At 42.2% G+C, this 27,177-nt stretch overlaps 2 protein-coding genes, 1 long non-coding RNA gene and 1 pseudogene across 5 annotated transcripts in view; 3 read left to right on the forward strand and 1 right to left on the reverse strand.

Annotated features, from left to right (window-relative positions):
• Window positions 1-3,225: 3,225 nt before the first annotated feature.
• LOC139538765 (V-set domain-containing T-cell activation inhibitor 1-like) lies at window positions 3,226-10,274 on the forward strand. 2 transcript variants are annotated; one of them, XM_071341176.1, is made up of 5 exons: window positions 3,226-3,347; window positions 3,528-3,592; window positions 7,849-8,226; window positions 8,324-8,578; window positions 9,762-10,274. In XM_071341176.1, exons 1-5 carry the CDS (start codon window positions 3,316-3,318, stop codon window positions 9,887-9,889), a joined length of 858 nt encoding a protein of 285 aa, XP_071197277.1. In that variant the 5' UTR covers window positions 3,226-3,315; the 3' UTR covers window positions 9,890-10,274. The 2 variants fall into 2 exon arrangements, 1 of the variants encoding a protein (XP_071197277.1); XR_011667799.1 differs by having other exon boundaries at window positions 3,249-3,347; window positions 8,324-8,928; window positions 9,762-9,899.
• Window positions 6,665-14,023, reverse strand: LOC139538766 (uncharacterized). Its single transcript, XR_011667800.1, has 2 exons — window positions 13,455-14,023; window positions 6,665-8,591 (listed from the first exon to the last, which is right to left on the reverse strand). It is a non-coding gene; the product is annotated as an uncharacterized lncRNA (long non-coding RNA).
• On the forward strand, window positions 10,678-11,925 carry LOC139539198 (E3 ubiquitin-protein ligase TRIM45-like; annotated as a pseudogene).
• Window positions 14,024-24,760: 10,737 nt separating the features above from the next.
• Window positions 24,761-27,177, forward strand: part of LOC139538767 (mannosyl-oligosaccharide 1,2-alpha-mannosidase IB-like) — a 172,193-nt gene continuing 169,776 nt past the window's right edge. The window contains exons 1-3 of one of the 2 annotated variants that reach the window (XM_071341178.1): window positions 24,761-25,339; window positions 25,666-25,722; window positions 26,347-26,816. In XM_071341178.1, the coding sequence (XP_071197279.1) occupies window positions 26,503-26,816 (314 nt within the window). In that variant the 5' untranslated portion in view covers window positions 24,761-25,339; window positions 25,666-25,722; window positions 26,347-26,502. The remainder of the gene's footprint in view (window positions 25,340-25,665; window positions 25,723-26,346; window positions 26,817-27,177) is intronic. The other variant, XM_071341179.1, reaches the window with a different exon arrangement.

Raw genomic sequence — 27,177 nt, forward strand, 5'->3', positions numbered from 1 at the left:
GTAAGTGATTGCAACAAAAAAAAAAAAAATTGTCACATGCGCAGAATACAACAGGTGTAGACTTTACAGTGAAATGCTTACTTACAAGCCCTTAACCAACAATGCAGTTTTAAGAAAAATAAGTATTGAGTAAAAAATTGAAAATAAAAGTAACAAATAATTAAACAGCAGCAGTAAAATAACAATAGCGAGGCTATATACAGGGTGTACCGGTACAGAGTCAATGTGCGGGGGGGACCGGTTAGTCGAGGTAATTGAGGTAATATATACATGTAAGTAGAGTTAAAGTGACTATGCATAGATAATAAACAGAGAGTAGCAGCAGCGTAAAACAGTCTGGGTAGCCCGTTGATTAGCTGTTCATGAGTCTTATGGCTTGGGGATAGAAGCTGTTAAGAAGCCTTTTGGACATAGACTTGGCGCTCTGGTACTGCTTGCCATGCGGTAGCAGAGAGAACAGTCTATGACTTAGGTGGCTGGAGTCTTTGACCATTTTTTGGGCCTTCCTCTGACACCCCCTGGTATAGAGGTCCTGGATAGCAGGAAGCCTGGCCCCAGCGATGTACTGGGCCATACGCACTACCCTCTGTAGTGCCTTGCGGTCAGAGGCTGAACTGTTTCCATATTAGGCAGTGATGCAACCAGTCAGAATGCTCTCGATGGTGCAGCTGTGGAAACTTTTGAGGATCGGAGGACCCATGCCAAATGATTTCAGTCTCCTGAGGGGGAAAAGGCTTTGTCGTGCCCTCTTCATGACTGTCTTGGTGTGCTTGGACCATGTCAGTTTGTTGGTGATGTGGACCCCAAGGAACTTGAAGCTGTCAACCTGCTCCACTACAGCCCCGTCGATGAGAATGGGGGTGTGTTCGATCCTCCTTTTCCTGTAGTCCACAATCATCTCCTTTGTTGTGATCACGTTGAGGGAGAGGTTGTTGTCCTGGCACCACATGGCCAGGTCTCTGACCTCCTCCCTGTAGGCTGTCTCATCGTTGTTGGTGATCAGGCCTACCACCGTTGTGTCATCTGCAAACTTGATGATGGTGTTGGAGTCGTGCCTGGCCATGCAGTCATGAGGGAACAGGGAGTACAGGAAGGGACTGAGCACGCACCCCCAAGGGGCCCCCATTTTGAGGATCAGCATGGCGGAACGGTTGTTACCTACCCTTACCACCTGGGGGCGGCCTGTCAGGAAGTCCAGGATCCAGTATTAGAGGGAGGTGTTTAGTCTCAGGGTCCTTAGCTTGGTGATAAGTTTTGAGGGCACTATGGTGTTGAACGCTGAGTTTTAGTCAATGAATAGCATTCTCACATAGGTGTTCCTTTTGTCCAGGTGGGAAAGGGCAGCGTTGAGTGCAATAGAGATTGCATTATCTATGGATCTGTTGGGGCGGTATGCAAATTGAGTGGGTCTAGGGTTTATGGGATAATGGTGTTGATGTGAGCCATGACCAGCTTTTCAAAGCACTTCATGGCTACAGATGTGAGTGCTACGGGTCGGTAGTCATTTAGGCAGGTTACCTTAGTGTTCTTGGGCATAGGGACTATGGTGGTCTGCTTGAAACATGTTGGTATTACAGATTCAGGGACAGGTTGAAAATGTCAGTGAAGACACTTGCCAGTTGGTCAGCGCATGCTCAGAGTACACGTCCTGGTAATCTGTCTGGCCCTGCGGCCTTGTGAATGTTGACCTGTTTAAAGGTCTTACTCACATCGGCTATGTAGAGCGTGATCACACAGTCGTCCGGAGCAGCTGATGCTCTCATGCATGTTTCAGTGTTACTTGCCTCGAAGCGAGCATAGAAGTAAGGCATTTTAATTAATTATATGAAGAGTGCCTTGGTCCTCCTTTCTTTTTGATGACCAATTTACCTCTTTTACCAAAGAGCACCTTCTATCTACCAAAATGTACTATTGTGTACCTTAGTAGAGCTTCCCTTCCTCCTCTTTCTACGAGCATAGAAGTAATTTAGCTTGTCTGGTAGGCTTGTGTCACTGGGCAGCCCGCGGCTGTCCTTCCCTTTGTAGTCTGTAATAGTTTGCAAGCCCTGTCACATCCGACGAGCGTCGGAGCCGGTGTGGTTCTATCTTAGTCCTGTATTGATGCTTTGCCTGTTTGATGGTTCGTCGGAGGGCATAGCGGGATTTCTTATAAGCTTCCAGGTTAGAGTCCAGCTCCTTGAAAGAAGCATCTCTTCCTTTTAGCTCAGTGCGGATGTTGCCTGTAATCCATGGCTTCTGGTTGGGGTATGTACGTACAGTCACTGTTGGGACGAAGTCATCGATGCACTTATTGATGAAGCCAGTGACTGGTGGTGTACTCCTCAATCCCATCGGAAGAATCCCGGAACATATTCCAGTCTGTGCTAGCAAAACAGTCCTGTTGCTTAGCATCTGCTTCATCTGACCACTTTTTTATTGACCGGGTCACTGGTGCTTCCTGCTTTAGTTTTTGCTTGTAAGCAGGAATCAGGAGGATAGAATTATGGTCAGATTTGCAAAATGGAGGGCGAGGGAGAGCTGTGTATGCGTCTCTCTGAGTGGAGTAAAGGTGGTCGAGTTTTTTTTCCCTCTGGTTGCACGTTCAACATGCTGGTAGAAATTAGGTAAAACGGATTTAAGTTTCCCTGCATTAAAGTCCCTGGCCATAAAGTCCCCGGCCACTATGACCGCAGCCTCTGATGAGCATGTAATAAGATATATGTAATCTGATAACAAAAAAACGGTAACTGTAATCAGTTACGTTACCAGCAAAAATACTGTAATCAGATTAGATACTTTTGAAAAACTAGATAATTAGTTATTGGATTACTGTTAAATTCAGAAAGGATGCTTGTGAGAAAGAAAATATACATTATGACACCTTTCTGTTTTCTCAATGGCATTCAATTCATCATCGAAAAAAGGTGCAAGTTTGCGTTTGTTCCTCTTGAGCGAGTCTGAACACAAGTCAAAGACCACTATGACACACCAACTACATTTGATGGTTCCTTTTTGTCTTCTGATGCCTCTTAAGGGGAAGGTAATTCACAAGTAACTGAAGGTAATCAGATTACATTACGGAGTTTGGGTAATCCAAGTTAGGTTACCGATTTACAATTTTGGACAAGTAACTAGTAACTAAGTGACAATATTGACTCAAGAAGAGTTCAATGTTTGATATTGCATTAATGCCTTACGGTGGGTGTGGCGCTTCTGTCAATCTCATATGTAGCTGCTGTAGACGACACATCATACGATACTGTTTGTGGACTCTGGTCAAGGGAGCAGCTGGAACTATCATAACCCTGTAAATATAGACACAGCTACCAAGGAGCCATGGCCTCCCTTGGACAGATCATCTTCTGGGGGTGAGGCCTCTATTCAATATGTCTTTCTAAAAATATGGTGGTTGGAGGCCAGCAACAGCTTTGCTTCATATCACCAACAAGTGCATAGTCAGTTGAACTTATAATTGGATATTGTGATGTTCAATTGACTTGGAAGGTTCTTGCTAGATCTTGCTTGATTTTTTTCATCTACATTTCCAGGATGATAGTCATGATCTTTGTAGCTGCTGGATTCATCATTCTCATCTTGTTTGTGTCATTTGCAGGTTTGTAGTGAAAATATGGATCTTTCTATAAACAAAGGGGCTAATGTGTGACATTAGGGTCAACATTTCTAAATGGTTTGATATACATTTAAATACGATGTTCTAGCAGCTTCACATTTGTAGTTACAGGGATAAGAGTCTATATAGGGAAAATGAGACCATAACTCCTAGCAACAACAGAACATCAACATGTCATTCAAAATATCTCATGAAACAAGGAGATTGTATGTTTCTTTGTCATGCCTATTAACCAGGTCTGTTTGTGCTTTAGTCAACTTCTCTCTGTATATCCATGCTAAACATTCCAGAAGAATGAAAAAGTTAAATAACAGCATTTCTATATATTTTTTATAGTTTATTCGAGTACAAAAATATAATACAATGGGTTCTGTCAACAAAATCATAGACAATAACTAATAATGGAATCCTTATATTCAGTAAACTTTTCAAGCTGTGTGTGTGCGTTTGCGTAAAAACTAGACATCACATTCTTGCTTCTTCTGTCCTTGTTTCCTCCATTCCTTGCCTCTCCTTGAAAGAGCATTGGAGCAGGAGTGGAGGAACCTTCCCTTCTCTTCCCCAATGTGCTTTGAGAGGGAGGTGAGGAATGGATGAAACAAGAGGAGAACCTCAATTGCATTTCCTTCATTCCTAACATCCTTTCTCCTTGCCTCCTTCTCAATACCCATTGGATAAGGGGAAAGGGGAGGATGCAATGAATCAGGGAAATGCAAATGAGATTCTCCCAAGGACAGAGGAAGCAAGTGTTTGACAGCTATTAAATGTTTTTGACAGTGCCAGACTGACTGACTGACTGAGCAACCATAATCCCCATGGCCTGTCCATAAACCACTCCTAGTCCCTACTGCCCAGAGTCGAGACACTTGTGGAGATCTGAGAGGGATTGATGAGTGGTGACATGGTGAAAGCTCCACCTTACCCTCTGATAGGCTTGGTGGAATTTTGGCAGTATTGCTTACAAATGTCCAATTCTCTCAGATCTCCACAAATGTTTAAGAGTAGGGGTAGGGGCTAGGGGTTGATTATGGACAGGACCTCACAACCCTTGGGGTCTGTGGTGGACCTTCAACATGACACTTGAGGCATTGGTTGGATGTTTAATTCCATTGCTATACACACACAGATGTGCACAGGTGTAACTGAACACACCCACGGCACCCTGTCAGGTTGATCAGACAGGTCTGGGTAGCTGGAGACCTGCTGTAAACAGTGAAAGGATATATTTACATGTCTACTATTTGTTTCATTCCAGTTAGTTAGATGTGCAACCACTGACTAACTATAGCTAGGGCATATCTCTAGTCTAGCAATATATACTGTTGTTTTGGTTGTATAGCATCATTTAATAAGATTACCAATGGTTAGCTAGGTAGCCAGGATATATCAGTCAGCTAACTATTTACAGTAACAGTTGTTCATTAGTAAGTCAATGTACACTAAATCTAGTGCAGAAATGTTTTAATCTTACCTTATCTTGGCACTGTGGTATGGTATGGAAAGCTATTAATCAATTCATTAATATATCATATTTTCATAGATTCATATAATGGAGTTAGAAGGGTGACCTCCTACTTTGAAAGGACAGGAAGTGTTGGCTGTGCACTTTACCCCACTCACATTTGAACATTGAAATATCAAGTTGTTTTGGGGTTTTATATGCATAAACATAAACAAAAAAATATTTTTCCATTTCTATTAAAAAACAAATAAATATGGAAGTTTCAAATTCCAGATTGCTCCGTTTTAATTCAGAAAACAAACGGACCGTAATCTTACCTCAGTACTACTGAGCAATTCGTGCTTTTTGAGATCGGTTCAGTTTTGGTAAGATTCTAAAAAAAATAATGACGGTTTTCGATTTCAGTTTCAATAATAAAAAAAACAACATTAAATGCACCATGCATCATGTGGGTTGAATGCTGTAACAACGCAGAATAAAACAATTAATACAAGTCCCATGATGGTAGTGAATGCCCATTACTGCTGATCACTTATTAACCATTATTTATTCACATTACTTTAAAAAAAAGTTTTCAGTTATGTATATTATATTTATTTGATGACTTTATTATTTCACTCCAAGTCATCATTTCATCTATATAGAGTTGCTGCTTATGCTGTCTGACAAGATCATTATTTTTGAGTTATTCAAAGTAAATAAGGCATACTTTTATGACTGCTGAATACCAACTATCAATCAATTAGATCATGCATTTTCAGGTAGCTATACCTCTCGAAGCAACAGCTGCTCTCTATATCCCCTCACGATCGCGCATTACTCTGCCTCTTTCATAGCAGGCAAAGTAAAAAGAGACCAGACAAGTAGATGCCGAGGGATTATGGTCATTGTAGTTAATTATCACGTTTTATGCGCTAAACTATGTACAATATTGGCCTGTTGGAAACTATAACTCCCTGCATCACACAGTTCTGGCTGGATCTGATATACGTCTAGAAACGGTGCAATGTGCGATTGAACTCACATAAAAACACGTAACAAAATATAATTAAAATAATTCAACCAATGTCTATTAGTTGTTTAAAAACCAAAAAATTATCGAAATGTCGGTTAATCACTCAGCACTATACCTCAGGAATCTTGATTTAATGTTGTCCAGGAAGTAGGCTATTTTTCTTGGCCACCATAACAACATAGACCCCAAAATGTTTGGTCAAGGCTCGAGATCAGCATTAATTCCCGCTCTTTGGCTGTTGTTAAATCGCGTGTAGAATCACACATGCTCTTTGTCAATTGACTGTCATTCAGTAAATTATTTCCTGAATCAGAATATGTTGTTTGATAATGTCCCCACATAATTATACAGATAGACATCAGACGCTCATCAAACAACTATCCATTATTATTGAAGAACCCTGTTAACGACAGTATACATTTTTGTTTTATTAATCATATTAAAGTTTCTCTCTGTTTGAAACATTGGATTTTGCAATCACATACATTATTTTGGATAGGTGGTCCCATAAACATACTGTGAACGCTGCGTGTAACACATCCGGTGTCAGGATAAATAAAAAGCCAGGTCTGCTAACTTGCTTTAATTATGTTTAATTACCGCAAACAATGAATGGCAAATGCAATTTTCGTATATACGGGTTCGCTGTATCACCACGCAGGGTTAACAGGGAACTGGCAAGAAGTACGTAAACAGCTGTTCTTATACCGTAGTTTCAACGCGTCTGTTGGCCTATCACAGTAGAGGCTGGGCTTGGTTTAGACTTTGCCCCCCTTTGATGGCCCTTTGTCCAAGCCCCTTGGCGCGTTCCTTTGTCCACATCTGGTTGCTGGGTAGATTAGATCCGTCTTGGGTCTGTCGATTCTACACTAAAACAGTTCCTAATATGGTATTGTCCAGTATTCTAAACTCCTGGTTGGTCTAGAGAGATGCACCCCTCCCCTCTCCAGACTGTCCACAACTTTTATGGCCTGTGTTGGTCAGTCCTTACACCTACACACACACCCCCCTCTGTATTGCTTGTGTGTGTGTGTAACAAAACAATATTCATTTTCAACCTATATGCTACCCGGCTATAGTGCATAAACATAAATCCTAACAATACGGAGATACGAAATGTTAGGAGGTACACTTCGAGATAGCTATAAAAAAAAGTGTGACAGCAATATCCACGAATTTCACAGGATCAAGGTCAACGTGTAATTCAATTGTTAAATGCTTACTATATGATATAACAACAAACAGTATCAAAAATGTAATGAAAGAAAGGTCGTTTTGTCACACTATTTTTGTGAAGACTCCAAGCACGAGAAAGGGTTTAATCATAGGTTTTGATTCAAGTTATGAATTATATTGAATGTTGCACGTTCCCCTTTATATCTTAATCTATTCACATGAAAAAAAATACAAATGATTCTTAATGACTTTGTAACAGCTCCAAACAGTTGTCTACTACAAGATATGGTCACTGGTACAATAGTTTATAGAAAAACCCATATATTATTATTATTGATTTTTTTGACCTTTATTTAAAAATACTGTGTACTCACTTGTGTCATCCTCATTGTCAATATCCATGTCATGTCTCTGTTAACATGTAACATGCATTTGAGCATACGTGAGAGTGCATGCATACCTGTCTGTGTGTGTGTGTGCCAGTGTATGTGGGTAACAATAGTTTCTATGAACTGCACACAGTATCTCTGTGTTAATCAAACCTCCTGTATGTTGTGTTCTCTTTTGCTGTGTGCTGTCCTTTAGTTCAGGGTTTAGGGGGTTCCCAGGGCACTGTGGATAGCAATAACAAGTGGCCCATCGGGAACCTGGGGGAGGATGTCATCCTGAGCTGCAAGTTCAAGACTTCAACTAACAGCGGGGAATCGACCAGTCAGGTGTCAATCATATGGAAGAAGAAGGGACTCAGCGAAGTGGTGTACAGTTACAATAAAGGAGCAGTCCAGCTGACGGAGCAGAACCCCCAGTTTAAAGATAGAACCCAGCTGTTCTCAGACGCCATAGGTGGAGGCAATGCCTCTATGTTGCTGAGGAACGTGAAAATTAAAGATGAGGGGGTGTACTACTGCAGTGTGAATGCCCCTAGTTGCTCAGGGACTACCAGTGTTAACCTCAGAGTTGCAGGTAAGAAGCCAAGTCTTAGGCATTATCAAAATTTCACAATTCATATTTGTAGAACTACACACAAAGTAGCTTTCTCTTAAAATATGCTTAATTTCAGCTTTCTCAGCCCCCAAATTGAAGTGGGTCAACACTACCCTGACGGCAGAGGGAGAGAGATGGTTCCCAAAACCAGATGTCCTCTGGTTGGACGTCAATGACAACGTCCTAAACGAGAGTGAAACTAGCTTTTTCAACAACTCCGCCGGGATAACCCGATTCATCAGCTCCCTTCAGAAAATTACATTGAACGACAGCTACACCTGCATCATCCAAAACCATCTGGTGAAGGCTGTCTCCCGGGCAACCGTCAAAGGTCCAGTAAACACCTTTCGGGGCAAAGAAAATAGTATTTTATACTGAACAAATACCTGGATGAGAAGTGCATGTTAGACGACTCTCTCCCAGTTTAAAAACATTTACACAAGTGAAGTCACTCCCTCAAGTGATGACACCTACATCCTCTTCAGTCTACATCCTTCACCTACATCCTCTTCACCATGACAACCTGGCCAACCGTGACAGCTAAACAAAAAATAAAGTGACAATTGATCTGGCATTTAACCCTACAGTCTCTTCAGTCAATATCACCATGACAACCTGACCAACCAGGACAGCTAAACAAAAAATAAAGTGACAAATAAAGTGACTGGTGGCCAGGGTTGGGTAGGTTACTTTCTAAATGTAATCCGTTACATGTCCGAATACCCATACTAGCGTACTACTACATACTTAAACTGAATACTAATTTCGGCATTTGATTTAGTAAAATTCACTCATCTTTTCAGACTCACATGCTTGACAACAGCTGATAATCAGATAAATTGACACGCTGTACCAAAATGAACAAATGGCGGGGGTCAACACAATCGTGCATTACATGATGCATTCGGAGTAATATTTTTTTTAAATTTCACATACTATGAAACGTTCTTTTGTCACATACGATTTAGTACGCTAATATGGGTATTCAGTCACGGCCAGTCACTAGTTACCTGTCCAAAATTGTAATCAGTAACACAACCTAACTTTTGGATTACCCAAACTCAGTAATGTAATCTGATTCCTTTCAGTTACTTTTGGATTTCTTTCCCCTTAAGAGGCATTAGAAGAAAACAAAAATGATCCAACAAACGCATTTGGTGTGTCATAATAGTGGTCTCTGACTCACTCAAAACTCAAACAAGTGGAACAAATGGAAACATACACCTTTTTTCAATGCTGAATTGAATTGAAAACAGAATGGTGTCAATGTATTTTGTAACAAACAACCTTCCAAATGTAAAAGTAATCTAAGAAGGAATCATCTAGATTTAAAAGTAACCCATGACGTAATCATCTAGTTTTGCAAAAGGATCTGTAATCTGATTACAATATTTTTGCTGGTAATGTAACTGTCTACAGTTACATTTTTTTTGGAATCAGTTTACATGTACTGCCCAACCCTGCGTTTGGCAGTGTGCCTACTGTATAGTCAGCATCTTTCCTTTATATTACAGATATAGAGATATCAACGAGGACTTTCTTCTCCTTCCCTACTGCAGCTGCACCACCCATACTACTACCCCAACGGCACGTCCTAGCAGCTACAACCAGTTTCTTTCTCTGGATCTACCAACTAACCTGATGAACACATGCACACAAACTACTCTTCATAGCCTACAGGCAAGATGTCTAAAAGTACTGTCTGTGGTGAAGTGAACTGGTCTCGTGACTTTCCACTTGCCTTGGTCTGCCTGGAGTCTGATGGATTTTGTGTTGGATTAACAAGTGGCGACAAACTGTGTATGTGTGGCTCAGTGGCGACCCATCATTCAGGGCAGGTGGGGCAGTACCCCACCTGTTTAGAGCCCTACATTTTTAGCAAAAAAATGTATAACAATTATATTCGTTTTTTTTTGGGGGGGGGGCTTGCCTGTTTTACATGTTATTTTGGCATTAATACGTGTCACGTATCAGTTTGCAAACAATGTAAAAAAATATATATAATTGAGTTATTAAAGCTGCATACAAACATGGTCTCTTTTTTGTTTTCTTGAGTAAGGCAGCTCCAAAATGCAGGTGTTTCAACCTAGCTCAGTGCTTTCTGTGGTGGTGGGGCAAGCCGGCTTTTTTTCCAAATAGGCTTGGTCGATTTCGGACACCGGTAAATTCTTCAACAAGAACCTGTAACAAAGTGGTTTGAAACCAATGAGACAAGACTATAAAAAGACCATGTCAACTACAGACAAAAATTTGGAGAAGGACCATGTTGATTCCCCGCCAACCCCGATCACAAACTTGAGCTCTAACAACGGAGATAAGGGGGGCGTCGTGGTGAATGCGAGGGCGGTGTGCAGCGTTTGTAGACGTTTATATCGTGAGCCTAAAATTCTGCTGTGTTTACACACTTTTTGCGCAGACTGCGTTCGTCAAATGGAACCGTTTTCGGTGTCGTCTGGTGTACACAATGGCAAAGCGGTACATCTGGAAGGCGAGGCGCCTTCTTCTGCCGTCACGGTTCTCTGTCCCGAGTGTGACTCTGAGGTGGGCATCCCGTTGTCCGGGGTAGAATGGCTGACCACTGACCACTTGGCCCTGGACGAAGTGTTTCTGGAGATGCTGATGAGCAAGAACTCTGTGGTATGCGACCTGTGCAGCGACGGGGACGCAGAGAAACGTTGTGAGGTTTGCTGTGTCAACCTTTGTGAGTTCTGTTGTCAAGCACACAGGTGAGTGCAAATATTGAATTTGTAGGCCAAACTCATGAGTCATGACCAATGTTCCAATTTGTTGCAAGTTAACTAGTAAAAAGGGGGTTTAATGGGGTCCGTTTTAGCTTTGAAATTATTATAACATGGTAATTACATAGGCATGTAATTACTGTGTGGTTTATTGTGACCTACCATATGAGTTCACCATATCCATCTTCCTATCCTCCCCAGGAGACAGAAGAGGACGTCGACTCACACCGTCCAGTGTCTGGACGGTGTTCCCTCCACCCCGGTCAGGAGCTGCGTCTCTTCTGTGAGATCTGCGACCTGCCCATCTGCCTGGAGTGTGCCGCCACCTTCCACCGTGACCACTGCTGCCTCCCGACACCTGACGTCATCGACCGCCATGGGGACTGTATCCGGGAGCTGGTTACCGGGCACCTGCGGCCACGGCTGGACCGGCTGAAGGAGTCGCTGCGGAAGGTGGACCTATCCCAGGAGGCCTTGCAGGCCAGGATGGATGCAACGACGGATGAGGTGCGTTCCTTTGCGAGGGGCTACGCTGGTGCTGTGGAGTCACACTGCCTGTCGCTGCTACTGCTTTCAGTGGAGCTGCGTCTGCAGCGCAGGAACCAGCTCCACCTACAAAGGGCTCAGCTGCAGCAGGCCCTGTCAGACGCCCGTGGGGGGCATTCGCAGAGCGGTTGCTGACGTGCGGGTCGGACTCGGAGATCCTGAGCGCCAAGGGCGTGACCCTCCGCAGGCTGGGCGGCCTGGTGGAGACTGACTACGACCCCCACCCAGCAACCATCGCCCCCGATAACAGTAACAGTATCTGCTTCCTGCCACGTGAGAGTGCAGGGAAGGTGGGGTGTACCCGGTGGTGGGGGTGATCCACGCCAAGACATTGGAGCTCAGCAGGTGTACCATTGAGGGGGAAGGTGAGACCCAGACCAAGGCTTTGTCCTGAAACAACCCTTAGCCCCGCCTCCTACACCCTATTTCCCTTAGCCCCTACTTCCGAGACAGTTCCACTGTCCCACTTTTAACAGCCATGAAGCAATCTCTTTCACTATAGTCAACTTTTTCTTCATACTATCCTCTCTGTTTTCTATGGCCTTCTAGTAGAAACTATTAGGGTGAGGGAATGCTTCCTAAGTCTTGACCCCAGACTGGTTACAGAGCCTTGGGGCTTGAGTTCAGACATTTCTTGGGGGAAAAATGTTCAGGTGATGCTTTTTTCCCCCACAGACCTACGTGCACACACACAGATACACACACACACACACACACACACACACACACTCACACACACACTCACACACACACTCACACTCAAACAGCGGCCTGAGGCAATGGTATGTCGGGAGGGTGACATTCCTTGTCTCTATGGAAACATTTAAAGTGGCAGGCATTTTCTTTGTCAGATGACAGGTATTTGAGACTCACACACCACTCTGTAGCAGCATGCCCACTGTGATAGTACAAACAGCTATTCCCTGCTGTGACTAACGATTGCCTGTTGAGCTGAGCTGGGGATGCAGGGCTATAGCAAATAGAGGCTTCTGAGAAACCATCTCTCTGTGTCAAAGTAAACTGACCTTCGTTGTATTCATGTCATGTTCATCCACAATGCAGGTGTGTGTGTTTTGTCTTTCTGCCTGTCACAGGGCTTGAAGACTGTTTGTTATAAGGTTGGAGAAAGAACCTGCAGCCCAGGTCACTGTTTCTTTACTTTCCAAGTTTTTGTGCCTGAGAGTAAGGCTGTTTTAGGATTAGTGCCCATGTTTAACGTTTATATACAAAGCTGTAAATTGCACAAGGCTTTAGCATCGACGCATCAGAAAATCCAGGCGTAAGCCATTCATATCAAACATATTTGTAAATGTGTGCCTTTGTTCATGTCTGTAAAAAATACACAGGCTCTGAGATAAGAGATTTAAGTCAGCGGTTTGGCCCACTCTAGTAGGCCTATAGGACAGGTGACTAGTAACTGGAAGGCAGAACTTCAATTAACAGGATAATGGCGGACGGAAGACAGGGTGGTGCGGCAGGTGCCGCTTCTCATACGAATGCTGTTATTTTATCTAAAACATCAGGTGTATTCCGACCCCAGCTAAGTAACTCATACAATGAATTAAAGCTCAATTATGTGTTTTATCTCCAGTACTTTGCCATGATTGTCAGTTATGTAGCTGCTCTACTGATAATCTCAGTGCGTCCTTGCTGGGATGACACAATCAGTCTACTACCGGAGAATATCAACACCAAACACATTGGTTCACCGTTCCATGGGAGCGGACAGTACACAGCATACCATAATGTTCTGAATAATGGCCAAGTCTACCTCGCTCCCTATTCCACTGAACCGCTTAGGCGTAACAAACACAAGTCCAACATTTATCGGAAACTTTTAAACTACCTGTTCACTACCCTCCTACTCTCCGGGGATGTGCAACTCAATCATGGGCCTAACATCACCGAGCCAGCGATACTCACCGGAGTGGATGGCCTCGTCCACTGATCGTCGCCGCTGTGGAAGTGGGTGAGTGCTATGGTCCCATGGTTTCTCTCGACTCACCCGGCTCCAGGATAGATTTTGACTCTTCAAACATACCCAAGGCGCTATATGCGATCCCTGACTCTGCTTCTGGTACGCAAGCTGTTTTAATTAGTTCCCCGCATCCAGTGCAGGAGGGAGGGATTGTTCATTGCGCTACCGAACTGCCCCTAATCAAAACGAAACAAAACGGCCTAAACCCAGCCGTCAGAAAATACAGAAAATGTAACTTTTTTCAATGTGTCAATCACTCTCGAGTCATCTGGGACCCACGAGCTAAGCCCAAGGGACTACTAGGGGGGCACTTGAACATTCGTAGTGTCATTCCAAAAAGTGATCAAATTCAACATCTACTCACAGACTCCAACCTTGACTTCTTCTGCCTCTCAGAGACATGGCTCCATAAAAACTCTCCATATGCTGCTTTGATTGTGCCTGGCTACAATGTTTTCAGGAGAGACAGGATTGAAGGAAGAGGAGGGGGTGTGATGATTTACATGAAAGAACATATCCGATGTAAACAAATTGAGTGGTCATGTGATAATGAAATAGAATGTATTGGCCTGAATGTTACACTGTCTACCCAAATGTCTTTTACCCTTATTGGAATGTATAGGCCACCTTCCACCAAAAGTGTGTTTTTTGATGAGTTTAGTAACATGCTTAGGGAATGTGATTTTGGGAAAGAGGTTATCTTAATGGGAGATTTTAATATGAATTATGAAGACAAGTCTTGTAGGAAAACCCTCAAACGGATCACTAATACCTTTGACTTTACACAGCTAGTTTAAGGGCCAACCAGGGTGACTTGTTACTCTAAAACAGATTGATTTGGTGTTCAGTAATAAACCAGAGAGAGTGACTAAATCATTCAATATGGTTACTGGGCTATCTGATCATAATCTGACACTTATAGCCAGAGAGCTGTCTAAGAGCAGGTTTAACCTCTCTACTGTTAGAAAGCCGGATCAACTAAGAATACCTAAGAGTGAATTAAACTATTTTGAAAACGCAATTAAGGGAATTAACTGGAATGATCTCTTGTCCTATACAGACGTGGAAGCTGATAGTCAGGTTTTTCTATCCACAATCCAGACTACAATAAATGGTTTCCTAAAGAAAATCAAATCCAAACCTGGCCAAAAGAGCACTCTTCCTTGGCTAAATGGAGAAATCTGGAAATTGATGAAAGAACGAGATTATGCTCTAAAAATAGCCCTAAGATCCAAATTAGAGCATGACAGACGTAGGTTTACCATGTTGAAAAATAAGGTGATGAAAGAAATCAGACAGGCCAAGGCAAACTTTTTTTTATTAACATAATTGGTGAAGCAAAGGGAAATTCTAAATTGATCTGGGAGAATCCAAAAAAGTTAACAGGGAAAGACCATAGTAACACTGCAAAAAGACTAGATGGTGAATAACAATCTAACACAGGATGCAGTCGAAATAGCAATAGCCTTCAATTCCTACTTTATTGACTCTGTCAGGGTACTGACACAGAACCCCTCCACTGGTTTCTTGGGCTCAGTGCTAGTAAATGACACTCAACCTGTCTTCATCATAAGGGAGGTTTCTGAGTCAAAGGTGAACAAGGTGATTAGCTCACTAAAGAACTCTAAAGCCAAAGATGTGTTTGGGCTGAACTCTACCTTTCTTAAAAACTACAAAGAGTCACTCATTGGCCCCATTACTAAGGTCACCAACACATCTATTGGTCTCGGGGTGTTTCCAAGGGAATGGAAGTCAGCCATAATAACGGCCATCTTTAAATCGGGCGACCCTGCTGACGTGAGTAACTACAGGCCCATTAGTATACTACCTGTGGTGTCAAAGGTTGTTGAAAAGTGTGTAGCAGAACAACTTATTGCCCACCTCAACAACAGCCCCTTCACATTACACTCCATGCAGTTTGGCTTCAGAGCAAAACACTCCACAGAAACGGCCAACTGCTTTCTTCTGGAAAATGTGAAGTCCAAGATGGACAAGGGGTGCGTTGTTGGGGTTGTGTTTCTGGACCTAAGGAAGGCTTTTCATACTGTTAACCATGAGATTCTCGTCACAAAATTGTCCAAGTTCAACTTTTCCCCCGATGCCTTGAGATGGATGAAATCATACCTTGAAGGCAGAACTCAGTGTGTCAGAGTGAGCAATGAGCTGTCGCCCACTCTTAGCTATGATGTGGGCGTGCCCCAAGGGTCAATACTGGGGCCCCTCCTGTTCAGCCTGTACATTAATGATCTGCCTTCTGTCTGTACTAGGTCTGAAGTTCAAATGTATGCAGATGATACAGTGATATATGTGCATGCAAAGAGCAAACAACAAGCTGCACAAGAACTCACTACTGTAATGGTCCAGATTACAAAGTGGTTCAGTGACTCGTGTTTGCATCTCAATGTGAAAAAAACTGTTTGCATGTTCTTCACAAAGAGGGCAACAGATGCTACTGAGCCAGATGTCTATGTGTCAGGGGAGAAGCTCCAGGTGGTATCTGATTTTAAGTACTTTGGCATCATACTTGATTCCAACCTCTCTTTTAAAAAACATGTGAAAAGGGTAATTTAGATAACCAAATTCAACCTAGCTAATTTCCGATTTATACGAAATTGTTTGACTACAGAGGTAGCAAAACTGTACTTCAAATCAATGATACTCCCCCACTTTACATACTGATTGACTAGTTGTGCCCAAGCTTGCTGTACAACATTAAAACCTATTCAGTCTGTCTACAAACAGGCTCTCAACGTGCTTGATAGGAAGCCCAATAGCCAATAGAATAGTTATGCACGCTCAAGTTTTCTGTTTTTTTGTCTTATTTCTTGTTTGTTTCACAATAACAAATATTTTGCATCTTCAAAGTGATTGGCATGTTGTGTAAATCAAATGATACAACCCCCCCAAAAAATCTATTTTAATTCCAGGTTGTAAGGCAACAAAATAGGAAAAATGCCAAGGGGGATGAATACTTTCACAAGCCACTGTATGTACCTTCCATGCACCCTGTTTGCAATAAGACACTTAAGTAATACTGCAAAGAATTTGGCAAAGCAATTAACTTTTTGTACTGAATACAAAGTGTTATGTTTGGGGCAAATCCAAATCAACACATTACTGAGTAGCGTTCTCCATATTTTCAAGCACAGTGGTGGCTGCATCAAATTATGGGTATGCTTGTAATAGTTAAGGAAGTTTTTCAGGACAAAAAGGAAACATAATGGAGCTAAGCACAGGCCAAATCCAAGAGGAAAACATGGTTCAGTTTGCTTTCCACCAGACATTGGGAGATGAATTCCCCTTTCAGCAGGACAATCTACACTGGAGTTGCTTACCAAGAAGACAGTGAATGTTCCTGAGTGGCCGAGTAACAGTTTTGACTTAAATCTACATAAATCTATGGCAAGACCTGAAAATGGTTGTCTAGCAATGATCAACAACCAATTCGACAGAGCTTGAAGAATGTTTTAAATAATAATGGACAAATGTTGCATAATCCAGGTGTGGAAAGCTCTTAGAGACTTACCCAGAAAGACACACATTTAATCGCTGCCAACGGTGCTTCTACAAAGTATTGACTCAAAGGTGGTAATACTTATGAAGAAGAGAGTGAATGTTCTGTATTTAATTTTCAATAAATTTGCCTCAATTTCTAAAAACATGTTATCACTTCGTCATTATGGGGTATTGTATGTAGATGGGGGGGAGAAAAAAAAATATTTAATCCATTTTGAATTCAGGCTGTAACACAACAAAATGCGGAATAAGTCAAGGGGTATGAATACTTTCTGAAGGCATTGTATTTGAATACACAGTGTGAAAAATAGTATAAAAGAAACAGGAAGTGTCCAGTGTTTAATGTATTTATATACACTGAGTGTACAAAACATTATGAACTCCTGCTCTTTCCATGACAGACTGACCAGGTGAAAGCTATGATCACTTATTGATGTCACTTGTTAAATCCACCTCAATCAGTGTAGATGAAGGGGAAGAGACCGGTTAAAGAAGGATTTTAAGACTTGAGACAATTGAGACATGGATTGTGTATGTGTGCCATTCAGAGGTGAATGGGCAAGACAATAGATTTAAGTGCCTTTGAACGGGGTATGGTAGTAGGTGCCAGGCGCACCGGTTTGTGTCAAGAACTGCAATGCTGCTGGGTTTTTCACGCTCAACCAGTTTCCCATGTGTATCAAGAATTGTCCATCACCCAATGGACATTTAGCCAACTTGACACAACCATTGGAAGCATTGGAGTCAACATGGCCCAGCATCCCTGTGGAACGCTTTCGACACCGATGTAGTGTCCGTGCCCCGATGAATTGAGGCTGTTCTGAGGGCAAAAGGGGGTTGTGCTTTGTAGTCTCTGTGTACATGGGACAGCAGCGTTGGCTGTGAGTGTGAGTGTGTGTGTTTGTGAGTATGGGTGTAAACATGTGTGTGAGTGTATATGTGAGTAAAGGAGTCTGCTTATGCTTTAATAAAGGGGTCATACATAGTTTGAACGTTTTACTGTTCCTTATAACTATATCATAATAGATTATATCTGTTGGTGTTAAGAAAAGGTTTACTTGTGTTCTCTGCAGCAGATTGGAGGCGGTGGTGGTGGATAACAGTGATGGCTCCTATTCCATCGCCTACACCCCCGTAGAGCCAGGGTCCTACTCTGTGTGGGTGTGTGTCAAGGCCCAACACGTTAAGGTACTCTACCAGCCCCGGGTCAGGGGTCAGCATGGCCCTGTATTTCCATTTTGTATTCAATTATTCTTACTCTCATTTCTGTCATTCATTTCTTTTCACTTCTTTTCTCCTCCAGGTTTCCCCTTTTGTCCTAAATGTGAAGAGAAAGGTCCAGCGGCACTGTGGAATGTTCCACATGTTGTTCTTTCTGTTCCAGTGGGGGTTTTAATGTACAGCAGACTACAGAGTATTTGGCTAGGTATGTTTGAAATGGGAAATATTATATACACTTATCTGTGGAACTCAATGGTGAGGCCACATCTAGTACTGGTGTAGGGACAATGCTAGGTATGTCCTCTATGGGCAGTGTGCCAAGTAGGTGCAGCAGAGTAAAGGCTACTACAGGAGCAGAATGCTAGGTACAGTTGAAGTCGGAAGTTTTCATACACCTTAGCCAAATACATTTAAACTCAGTTTTCCACAATTCCTGACATTTAATCCAAGTAAAGATTCACTGTCCTAGGTCAGTTAGGATCACCACTTAGTTTTAAGAATGTGAAATGTCTGAATAATAGGAGAGAGTGATTTATTTAGCTTTTATTTCTTTCATCACATTCCCAGTGGTCAGAAGTTTACATGCACTCAATTAGTATTTGGTAGCATTGCCTTTAAAATGTTTAACTTGGGTCAAACATTTCGGGTAGCCTTCCACAACCTTCCCACAATAAGTTGGGTGAATTTTGGCCCATTCCTCCTGACAGAGCTGGTGTAACTGAGTCAGGTTTGTAGGCCTCCTTGATCGCACACGCTTCTTCAGTTCTGCCCACAAATTGTCTATAGGATTGAGGTCAGGGCTTTGTGATGGCCACTCCAATACCTTGACTTTGTTGTCCTTAAGCCATTTTGTCACAACTTTGGAAGTATGCTTGGGGTCCTTGTCCATTTGGAAGACCCATTTGTGACCAAACTTTAACTTCCTGACTGATGTCTTGAGATGTTGCTTCAATATATCCACATAATTTTCCTTTCCTCATGATGCCATCTATTTTGTGAAGTGCACCAGTCCCTCCTGCAGCAAAGCACCCACACAACATGATGCTGCCACCTCTGTGCTTCACGGTTGGGATGGCGTTCTTTGACTTGCAAGCATCACCCTTTTTCCTCCAAACATAACGATGGTCATTATGGCCAAACAGTTCTATTTTTGTTTCATCAGACCAGAGGACATTTTTTTTTGTACCTGTTTCCTCCAGCATCTTCACAAGGTCCTTTGCTGTTGTTCTGGGATTGATTTGCACTTTTCGCACCAAAGTACGTTCATCTCTAGGAGACAGAATGCGTCTCCTTCCTGAGCAGTATGACGGCTGCATGGTCCCATGGTTTTTATACTTGCGTACTATTGTTTGTACAGATGAACGTGGTACCTTCAGGCGTTTGGAAATTGCTCCCGAGGATGAACCAGACTTGTGGAGGTCCTAAATGTTTTTCTGAGGTCTTGGCTGATTTCTTTTGATTTTACCATGATGTCAAGCAAAGAGGCACTGAGTTTGAAGGTAGGCCTTGAAAGACATCCACAGGTACACCTCCAATTAACTCAAATGATGTCATAGCTTTAGAAGCTTTTAATTGACATCATTTTCTGGAATTTTCCAAGCTGTTTAATTAAAGGCACAGTCAACTTAGTGTATGTAAACTTCTGACCCACTGGAATTGTGACACAGTTAATTATAAGTGAAATAATCTGTCTGTAAACAATTGTTGGAAAAATTACTTGTGTCATGCACAAAGTAGATGTCCTAACCGACTTGCCAAAACTATAGTTTGTTAACAAGAAGTTTGTGGAGTGGTTGAAAAACGAGTTTTAATGACTCCAACCTAAGTGTATGTAAACTTCCGACTTCAACTGTATGTGCAGAATTGGACATGTGCTTTGTCTGGTACGCTCAGTGGACAAGACACATCAGGTAACAGTAACTCTTTTTGGCTCTGAAGACATGAGTCTGTGTCTGTCTGTCAAGAAGTGTGTGTTCGCTGTCCACCATGACATTAAGCACCAGACAGATTTACTAAGCATTTGCACGACGGTCACGATAGCTTTGCTTTTAATCTCTTATTCCTTTCTGAAAATATCAGGTACAAAACTATGAATATTAACACTCTTGCCTTATGTGTGTGCAGGAGGGTTCCCTGTATCCCCCCCCCCCCCCCCCCCTTGTGATAACGGCAGTGGGGGGAACAGTAACAGCGGTGTGGGTGGACAGGGTCAGGCTCGCCCCGGGGACAGTGCAGCTCTGAGGGACAGGACCAGGACACCCCTACCACCACCAGACATGGGTCTACAAATCAACCATTTCAGATGATTAACGAAATAGTGGAAAGAAGTGGTACAGTTGGGGATAAAAGTGAGAAGAATGAATGTAATTGAAAGACCATTCTCTTTCATCTTAAAAAAATCACACTGGCATCACTTGATGATGTGTCGGTACAATATTAACAACAGTTATATCGTTTCCATCTGGAATACGAAGCATAACATTCATAATAAATGTAGTCATGGTTTAGAATATTAGTCTGGAAGTTTGTTGTCACTGCAGTTCCGTTCTCCACCACTTGATGACAGTAGTGTGCTATTCACTCTTACTTCAGCCCATCATACCATTTTAATGGAAATATTCCATTACACATGAGCGCCTTAGAGAATACTTATTAGTGGGGACAGTGCCTAATCAAGCGTGATACCTATCTAATTACGCTGTTTTGGAAATGAGTAATAATGTAATCACCATTATCATGTTTAGTTTGTTGTACAGTTGTTGATGTTGCCTACGTGGAAGCTGTACCACTACATGATGGTTGAAAAGCAGTTGTACTACTGGTATCATTGTGTTAGACTTAACACACTCTCACCCTCCCTGAGGTAGCTGACCCTCCTCTGTACAGTTGTTTGGTGGGAGCAGGGAGGTGTAAAGATCTTTAGAAATGATGATGTTGAGGGGGTGGATGACTCAAATACTAACCTCTGTTACGTGATCTCTAGAACACAAGTGTTGAAACCACATTACAGTGGACTATTAAACCATTATCTGCAGAGTGGACCCAGGAGAGAAGAAGTTTATGTCCCACATAAACGCTTTAAACCCATGATTGGAAACTGAGACAACGTGTCTTGTAAGCTTAAAAACCTCTTCTAATACAACATAACAGAAAAATGTGATGGACAATAATTTGTCTCACACTCCCTCATTCTGCTCCTTTGTCTTCCTCCTTGTATTTTTATTCCTTCTCTCACAAAGATTCTCCCTGGTTCATTCACTGACTCCCCCTTTCTGTTGGTGTGCTGAGCTGTGACCATCACTCATCGATCCTTTGCATATTTGTGTGTGTGAGGTGATAACTCCATCTTTATCCTTCCTGTAAAGAGCTTGCCACGACACATCGCCACGACAACCCTATGACTGACGTCATACTCTGATAGGCTCTTCATCTCAGGGCTCCAAGAGATGAACCACAAGTTCTTCATCACTGCAGAGGTTGAAATAGAGCTCATTTAAAAGTACATGAACCCAGAGCGGATTATAATTGTACGGTGATGGAATTAGAGTAGAGTCTATCCATGATGAATTTTGAATAATTTATTTTAACTAGTTTATATTAGTTCAACCTCTATCATGCATGTACATTGCAAAACATATTAGTAAATTCCCTTTGGACAAGATGGATACGGCACACAGGCCAGATAGTGCACTGAGCAGGAAGAATCAACTGCATTGTAGCTAATGTTCCATGATGCGATGAGTGGAGTCAGAGATCATTTTCTTTGTGTGTGTGTGTGACATAAATAAAGACTCTGACAACGGGTCACTCTGAACACAGTGTAACCTGATTTCAGACAAGGGCCAGAGCCATATCATCACACTAATGTACTTACATAGCTCTAAATTGACCCCACATCACACAGGAGAGTGGAGTGCCCCATGGCAATCTCCAGGCAATAATGTGAACCTGGCCATACAGGACTGAATCTACAGATACCTGGGCCTAAAAGAGCCAGAAATAAACTGGTAGCCAGAGTACCTGAATACTAGACAGTTCAATTATCCCCACAAACACTGCTCTGACTGACTGAGTCTCCATCAGATCATCTGATTCCAAACATCACCACTCCAGTCCTGTTTGTAGAGCTCTCTTTATCTAGTACACCTGCCCGTAATGTCACATCACCTGGGACTCGTCATCTGTGTTCTTGGCACCGTAGGACGGCACAGAGACGCCCCATTACCTGGAACATCAGATATGGAGTAACCCTCACCAACCCCCTCCCCATGTTATCATCACTGGAACATACATTTGACAGATACCCTCTATGACGTAGCATGGGAGCCTATCCTCTTGCCCTGGCATAGATCCCCAGGGTGGTATGATGGTACTTTACTTTATTGACTGGATTTAAACCATCGTAATTCGCCATCCCGTTCACACGGCGCTCCAAAGCCAGATGCTGTTTCATTATGTTATGTTTACCTGCTGGAGTATGCCTTTTAATTTGCTGCACCAGGGCTTCATTGTTCTAAACCTTAATCTCCCTCACTGTCTCTTTCTTCCACTTGTCCTTTCTTTGTTTCTTTCTCCCTCGCCACTCTTTTTTCTCTCTCTAGAAGTGTTTGTAATGAGCACTTTGTCTTTGCTGCATTGTTTTGTTGGGCTTGAAGTTCACCATGAGTCCTCTCCAGGCCAATGATCCGTACCCCTCTGACATTGATAACAAGAGGTGCAGCGAAGCAAACGGCCCCCCTCCCTCCGGAACTTGATATGGCTTAAAAAGCGTCAGCCTTTTGTGTCAGCTCAGCATTTTTGTTTTGGAGTCTTTTTAGGCACAGAGCCAGCCACTCAAATGTACAGTTTGCGAGCGTGCGTGACACATGATGCATCTCCAAAGAGGACTCTACAGTGATTACGGCACACTCTGTGCCACAGCACCACACTACTAATTCACTCAGTAAGGGGTGTCACATAAATCCGCCCAGTGGCCCTGTGGTGCGGAGTGGGGCCTGAGCTAATGGCAACTCAAGGACCCACTGACTGACTTGGGCTCTGTCCCCCCACTCAGCAGGACGTGACTGCGTTTCAAGATGGATTTACCTTATAATGTGTCAAAAGATCTTCACTCCAGCCCCCCTCTGACATACTATAAAATGAGCAGACAAGACAACACAACCATTATCACAACTTATACATTATGTTTAAAGTCAAAGACTGAAGCAATATTTTCAGACTTGGTGTAAAAGTGGGCAGAAAACACATTTTGTCTGGGAGTCGGGGTCAAAAGTAGCACTCTGATTATAAACTGACAGACTGAAGATGATTAACTGTGCGCTGTTGCCCAATGGTAGGCAACAAGAGAGTGCATTTGCTAAGTGTATTTTATAGGATCTAGGATCACGTGCCACTAAATGTCTTTCTACACAATTACAATGTTGTTTTCGACACTTAAAAAAACATCCACTTTCCCATAATTCCCTTGCCCTTAACTGAAGGCCTTGCAAATAGTTTCCCTAGGCAGATGGGTTGTCTCCCACAATGTTAACAATGTTGCCCTAGGGCCCTAAGTCTGGAATTTCCGGGACTAGGCCAATGGTTCCCAACCTTTTTAGGTTACTGTACCACCAACTCAATTTCTCTGCCCGGAGTACCCCTGAAGTATTGAAGCTCATTCTTGCCATCATTTTAATTTTAATACTAAGTTAATATCAATTTTTTTTAAGTCAACCTTTCGAGATGGTAGAACATACATATAGGATATGTTTCATAATCTGTAGCATTGTGTGGCAATTTCCATCTATCCACGTTGCAGAGATCAGGAAAGCAGTGCCGCCGGCATTTGCCCCAACACTTTTGATTCAATTTGATAAAAAATATTGACACAAAAGGGTTGAAAACTCATGCACAATTAATCCGATCTTCAGTTTGATCAGCTGAAGGTAGCCTAGAGAAGCCTATGCTCTCTGATACCCTCTGGCCAAGGGAAACGAAGTGGTAACATCATGTATTCATAGCCTAAGCTATATATTTATACCCTAAAATAGGGCTATGTATTTGTGTTAAGAGAAAATGTGAATGTGATCAATTTTGGTTTATATTCAAACTTTGGTTGGCTAAGCTACCTAGACTTTATCAATCCAAAATGATTTACTGGAATGAATCAATCAACAGAAAAGTGATGACATACTGTGTGAGTAACTTTTAAATTACAGATGCAAAGGCCTACATGATGCAACCCTGCATAAAGCAAGCTCAGCCCTGTTAGTTATATTGTCCAATCGCAGTTGTTGTCTAGTTTTTTGTAAAACCATGATCAGCCATTGTGCATTGTAGTCTTTCACATGCAATACAAATATTTTTTTAATACAAGGACTAGCTACAAAGTACAGTCAGTGCTAAATCACACAGACATACACGTTGCAAAACGGACTTGCATATTTAAATAAATACAAATAAAACACGTTGCAAAAATACTTTTGTAATTAATAGACGCTCCCTACATGTACCAGGCTGGGTAGTCGATGTTCGAGATTGTGGGAGGAGCCGTCGTTCGTTGTAGAGTTGCAGCAGTATCAACATCCCTTGACAGAGGCTAGCTATTTAGATAGCTGTAGAGCTATCAAGAATGAAATGAGCAAAGGGAAAGCAAACTACAAAATGAAATCATAGATAGCGAGTTACCCGAATACATTTCGGAACACGGCTATTTGGAAACGGTGGACTAGGATGCATGTCTGTCACCGATTTACTCAAAGGCATTATTGAGGTGATGCAGCAGCGGCGAAATATCGTAACGGACTGCTTCAGGAGGATAGCTAGCCAGCTTGCTAACAGTAGCTAGCTAGCCAGATGCCTTTACAGAAAAAGGCGCAGTCTTTAGCAGGCCAACTATTTTCCTAACCTCAACATATCCGAGAAACGTAGTTAGCTAATATTACAATACAATATTGCGGGTGCACATATATGTGTTTAATCAGCTAGCTAAGTTAATGTTATTGCTTTTCTCCATTAGTAATTTAACTAGCTAGATGGCTAGCCAAGCCAGTCAATTCAGTGGATGAATTTGGTATTCTGTGGAGACGCTGCGCGATATCAGACGCAGGCCCGGGTGAGGAAGCTGATAAAATACAGTATATTGGGAATATTTATACAAATTAGCGAGACAAGACCGATTTTTAACCACATAATTTAACAGGAACATAAGTAGCTAGCTAGTTGTCATTTTAACACTTATTTTGCTACTATTGAAATGGTCCAGGGAGAATGTATGTATCTCTGTATTAGAACCTTGTCGATGATGCGACAATATCTGATTAAAATGTTTCACTATTTGAAAGCCTAATAACTGTCCTGTTAAATGAACTTACAATATGTGTTAGTTAGGCATTAACAAAATATTTCGAGTTGGTTTTGATTCTGTCGTTGTTTATTCAGCTCATAGTGTTCGGATCACAACCGAAGAACATGGATCAGAATGACAGAATTTGCACGGTAAGATTTGTTTCCTCCACAATTATGCTTATTAGATATGTTTAAGTGTGACTTTGCTTACAATTACTATTACACTATTATATTAGGTACTGCAATGGAAATATGTATCGCATTAGATTTCAGGGATATCACTGATAAGTGGAGGTGATGTGCATTGATGGTGTGATAGTATCACGCGCTCACGCAGGTGATTTTGCCATCATCTAGCTACGTATCACTATTTGATGTAACCTTTAGCCTGCCTACCTGAAAGTATCTTTCCCTTTTCAAACCGGGTTGACATAAAGGCCGACTCTCTGCCCACTTTCCTTGGAAACGTTTCCTTGTGCTTTATAATTGCGTTCAATGAATACAGTACATTCTGTATGGGCAGTTAATCCTTATGTACTAACAGATTGTGCTTATTCAAAATACAGTTACTCCCAAAGTTAGATGTGCAGGTTCCTAGGTCTTTTGTAAGGTTAATGATTTGGTGTTACTGACTTAAAAGCCTCATTGTTATATTTTGTGATGCTTATTCAAACTGTAAAGACAGGTATTGTTCAGGCTAATGAACCAAAGAGTGTATGGTATGTACCAATAATATACCTGCTCTGTCCTCATAACTCTCTCCTTCAATTTCAGAATAAAAAACATAAATTCAATCGTGACCAGTCACTTCACTGAGGGATCTCAACACTTGATTTCTGGACACGTACTCGCCGCCGGAATGAGATAATACAGCATAAGATAATACAGCCGTGACATTTGTCCACCCTGAGGTAATTTCCACAGTCCAACATGACCACACCAGCTCTACTGCCGCTGTCGGGCCGCAGGATACCCACCCTGTCACCCGGCGCTGCCTCTTTCCCACACCACAGGGCCACTCTGAGGCTCTCAGAGAAGTTTATCCTCCTCCTCATCCTCAGTGCCTTCATCACTTTATGCTTTGGGGCTTTCTTCTTCCTCCCGGACAACTCAAAACACAAGCGCTTTGACCTGGGCTTGGAAGATGTGCTGATTCCGCATATTGAGGCACCCAAGGGGGCTAAGCATCCTAGTGGACAGGTGGTCATACATGGACAGGGGGGCCACGATGAACACAGACACAGGTAAGAGATGTTGAAGAATGCACACCTGTCTAGTGTTGTTGCCTCTGCTTTACACATGTCAGTATGAATTGAAATGCACTACAAAGTGCAAAAGTGTAATCTCCAAAGTTATGAAGAAAAATGGAAGACTTGCAACCTTTTTTCTTTGCTCCTCTATATGAAGAACTCAACAGCTTATTGGGCCCTCAGTAGGATTTACAGTACCTTGCAAAAGTATTTTGATTTCTTCACATTTTGTCTTACAAAGAGAGATAAAAATTGATTTATGTAACGACTATATTTAAGTTATTACATTTTTATTCATCTTTAAAACTTTGACATTACATAATATTTTGTGCAGATTTTTGACAATGACAAATCC

This window comes from Salvelinus alpinus, chromosome 14 (assembly GCF_045679555.1).
Source record: "Salvelinus alpinus chromosome 14, SLU_Salpinus.1, whole genome shotgun sequence".
NCBI classification, from domain to species: Eukaryota; Metazoa; Chordata; class Actinopteri; order Salmoniformes; family Salmonidae; genus Salvelinus; species Salvelinus alpinus.

Excerpts from the sequence above, each read along its gene's own strand:
- LOC139538765 (XM_071341176.1), top strand. The coding sequence starts at position 3,316 with ATGGCCTCCCTTGGACAGATCATCTTCTGGGG. Across the intron at positions 3,348-3,527 it reads GGACAGATCATCTTCTGGGG|GATGATAGTCATGATCTTTG; the intron begins GTGAGGCCTCTA and ends CTACATTTCCAG. Across the intron at positions 3,593-7,848 it reads CTTGTTTGTGTCATTTGCAG|TTCAGGGTTTAGGGGGTTCC; the intron begins GTTTGTAGTGAA and ends GCTGTCCTTTAG.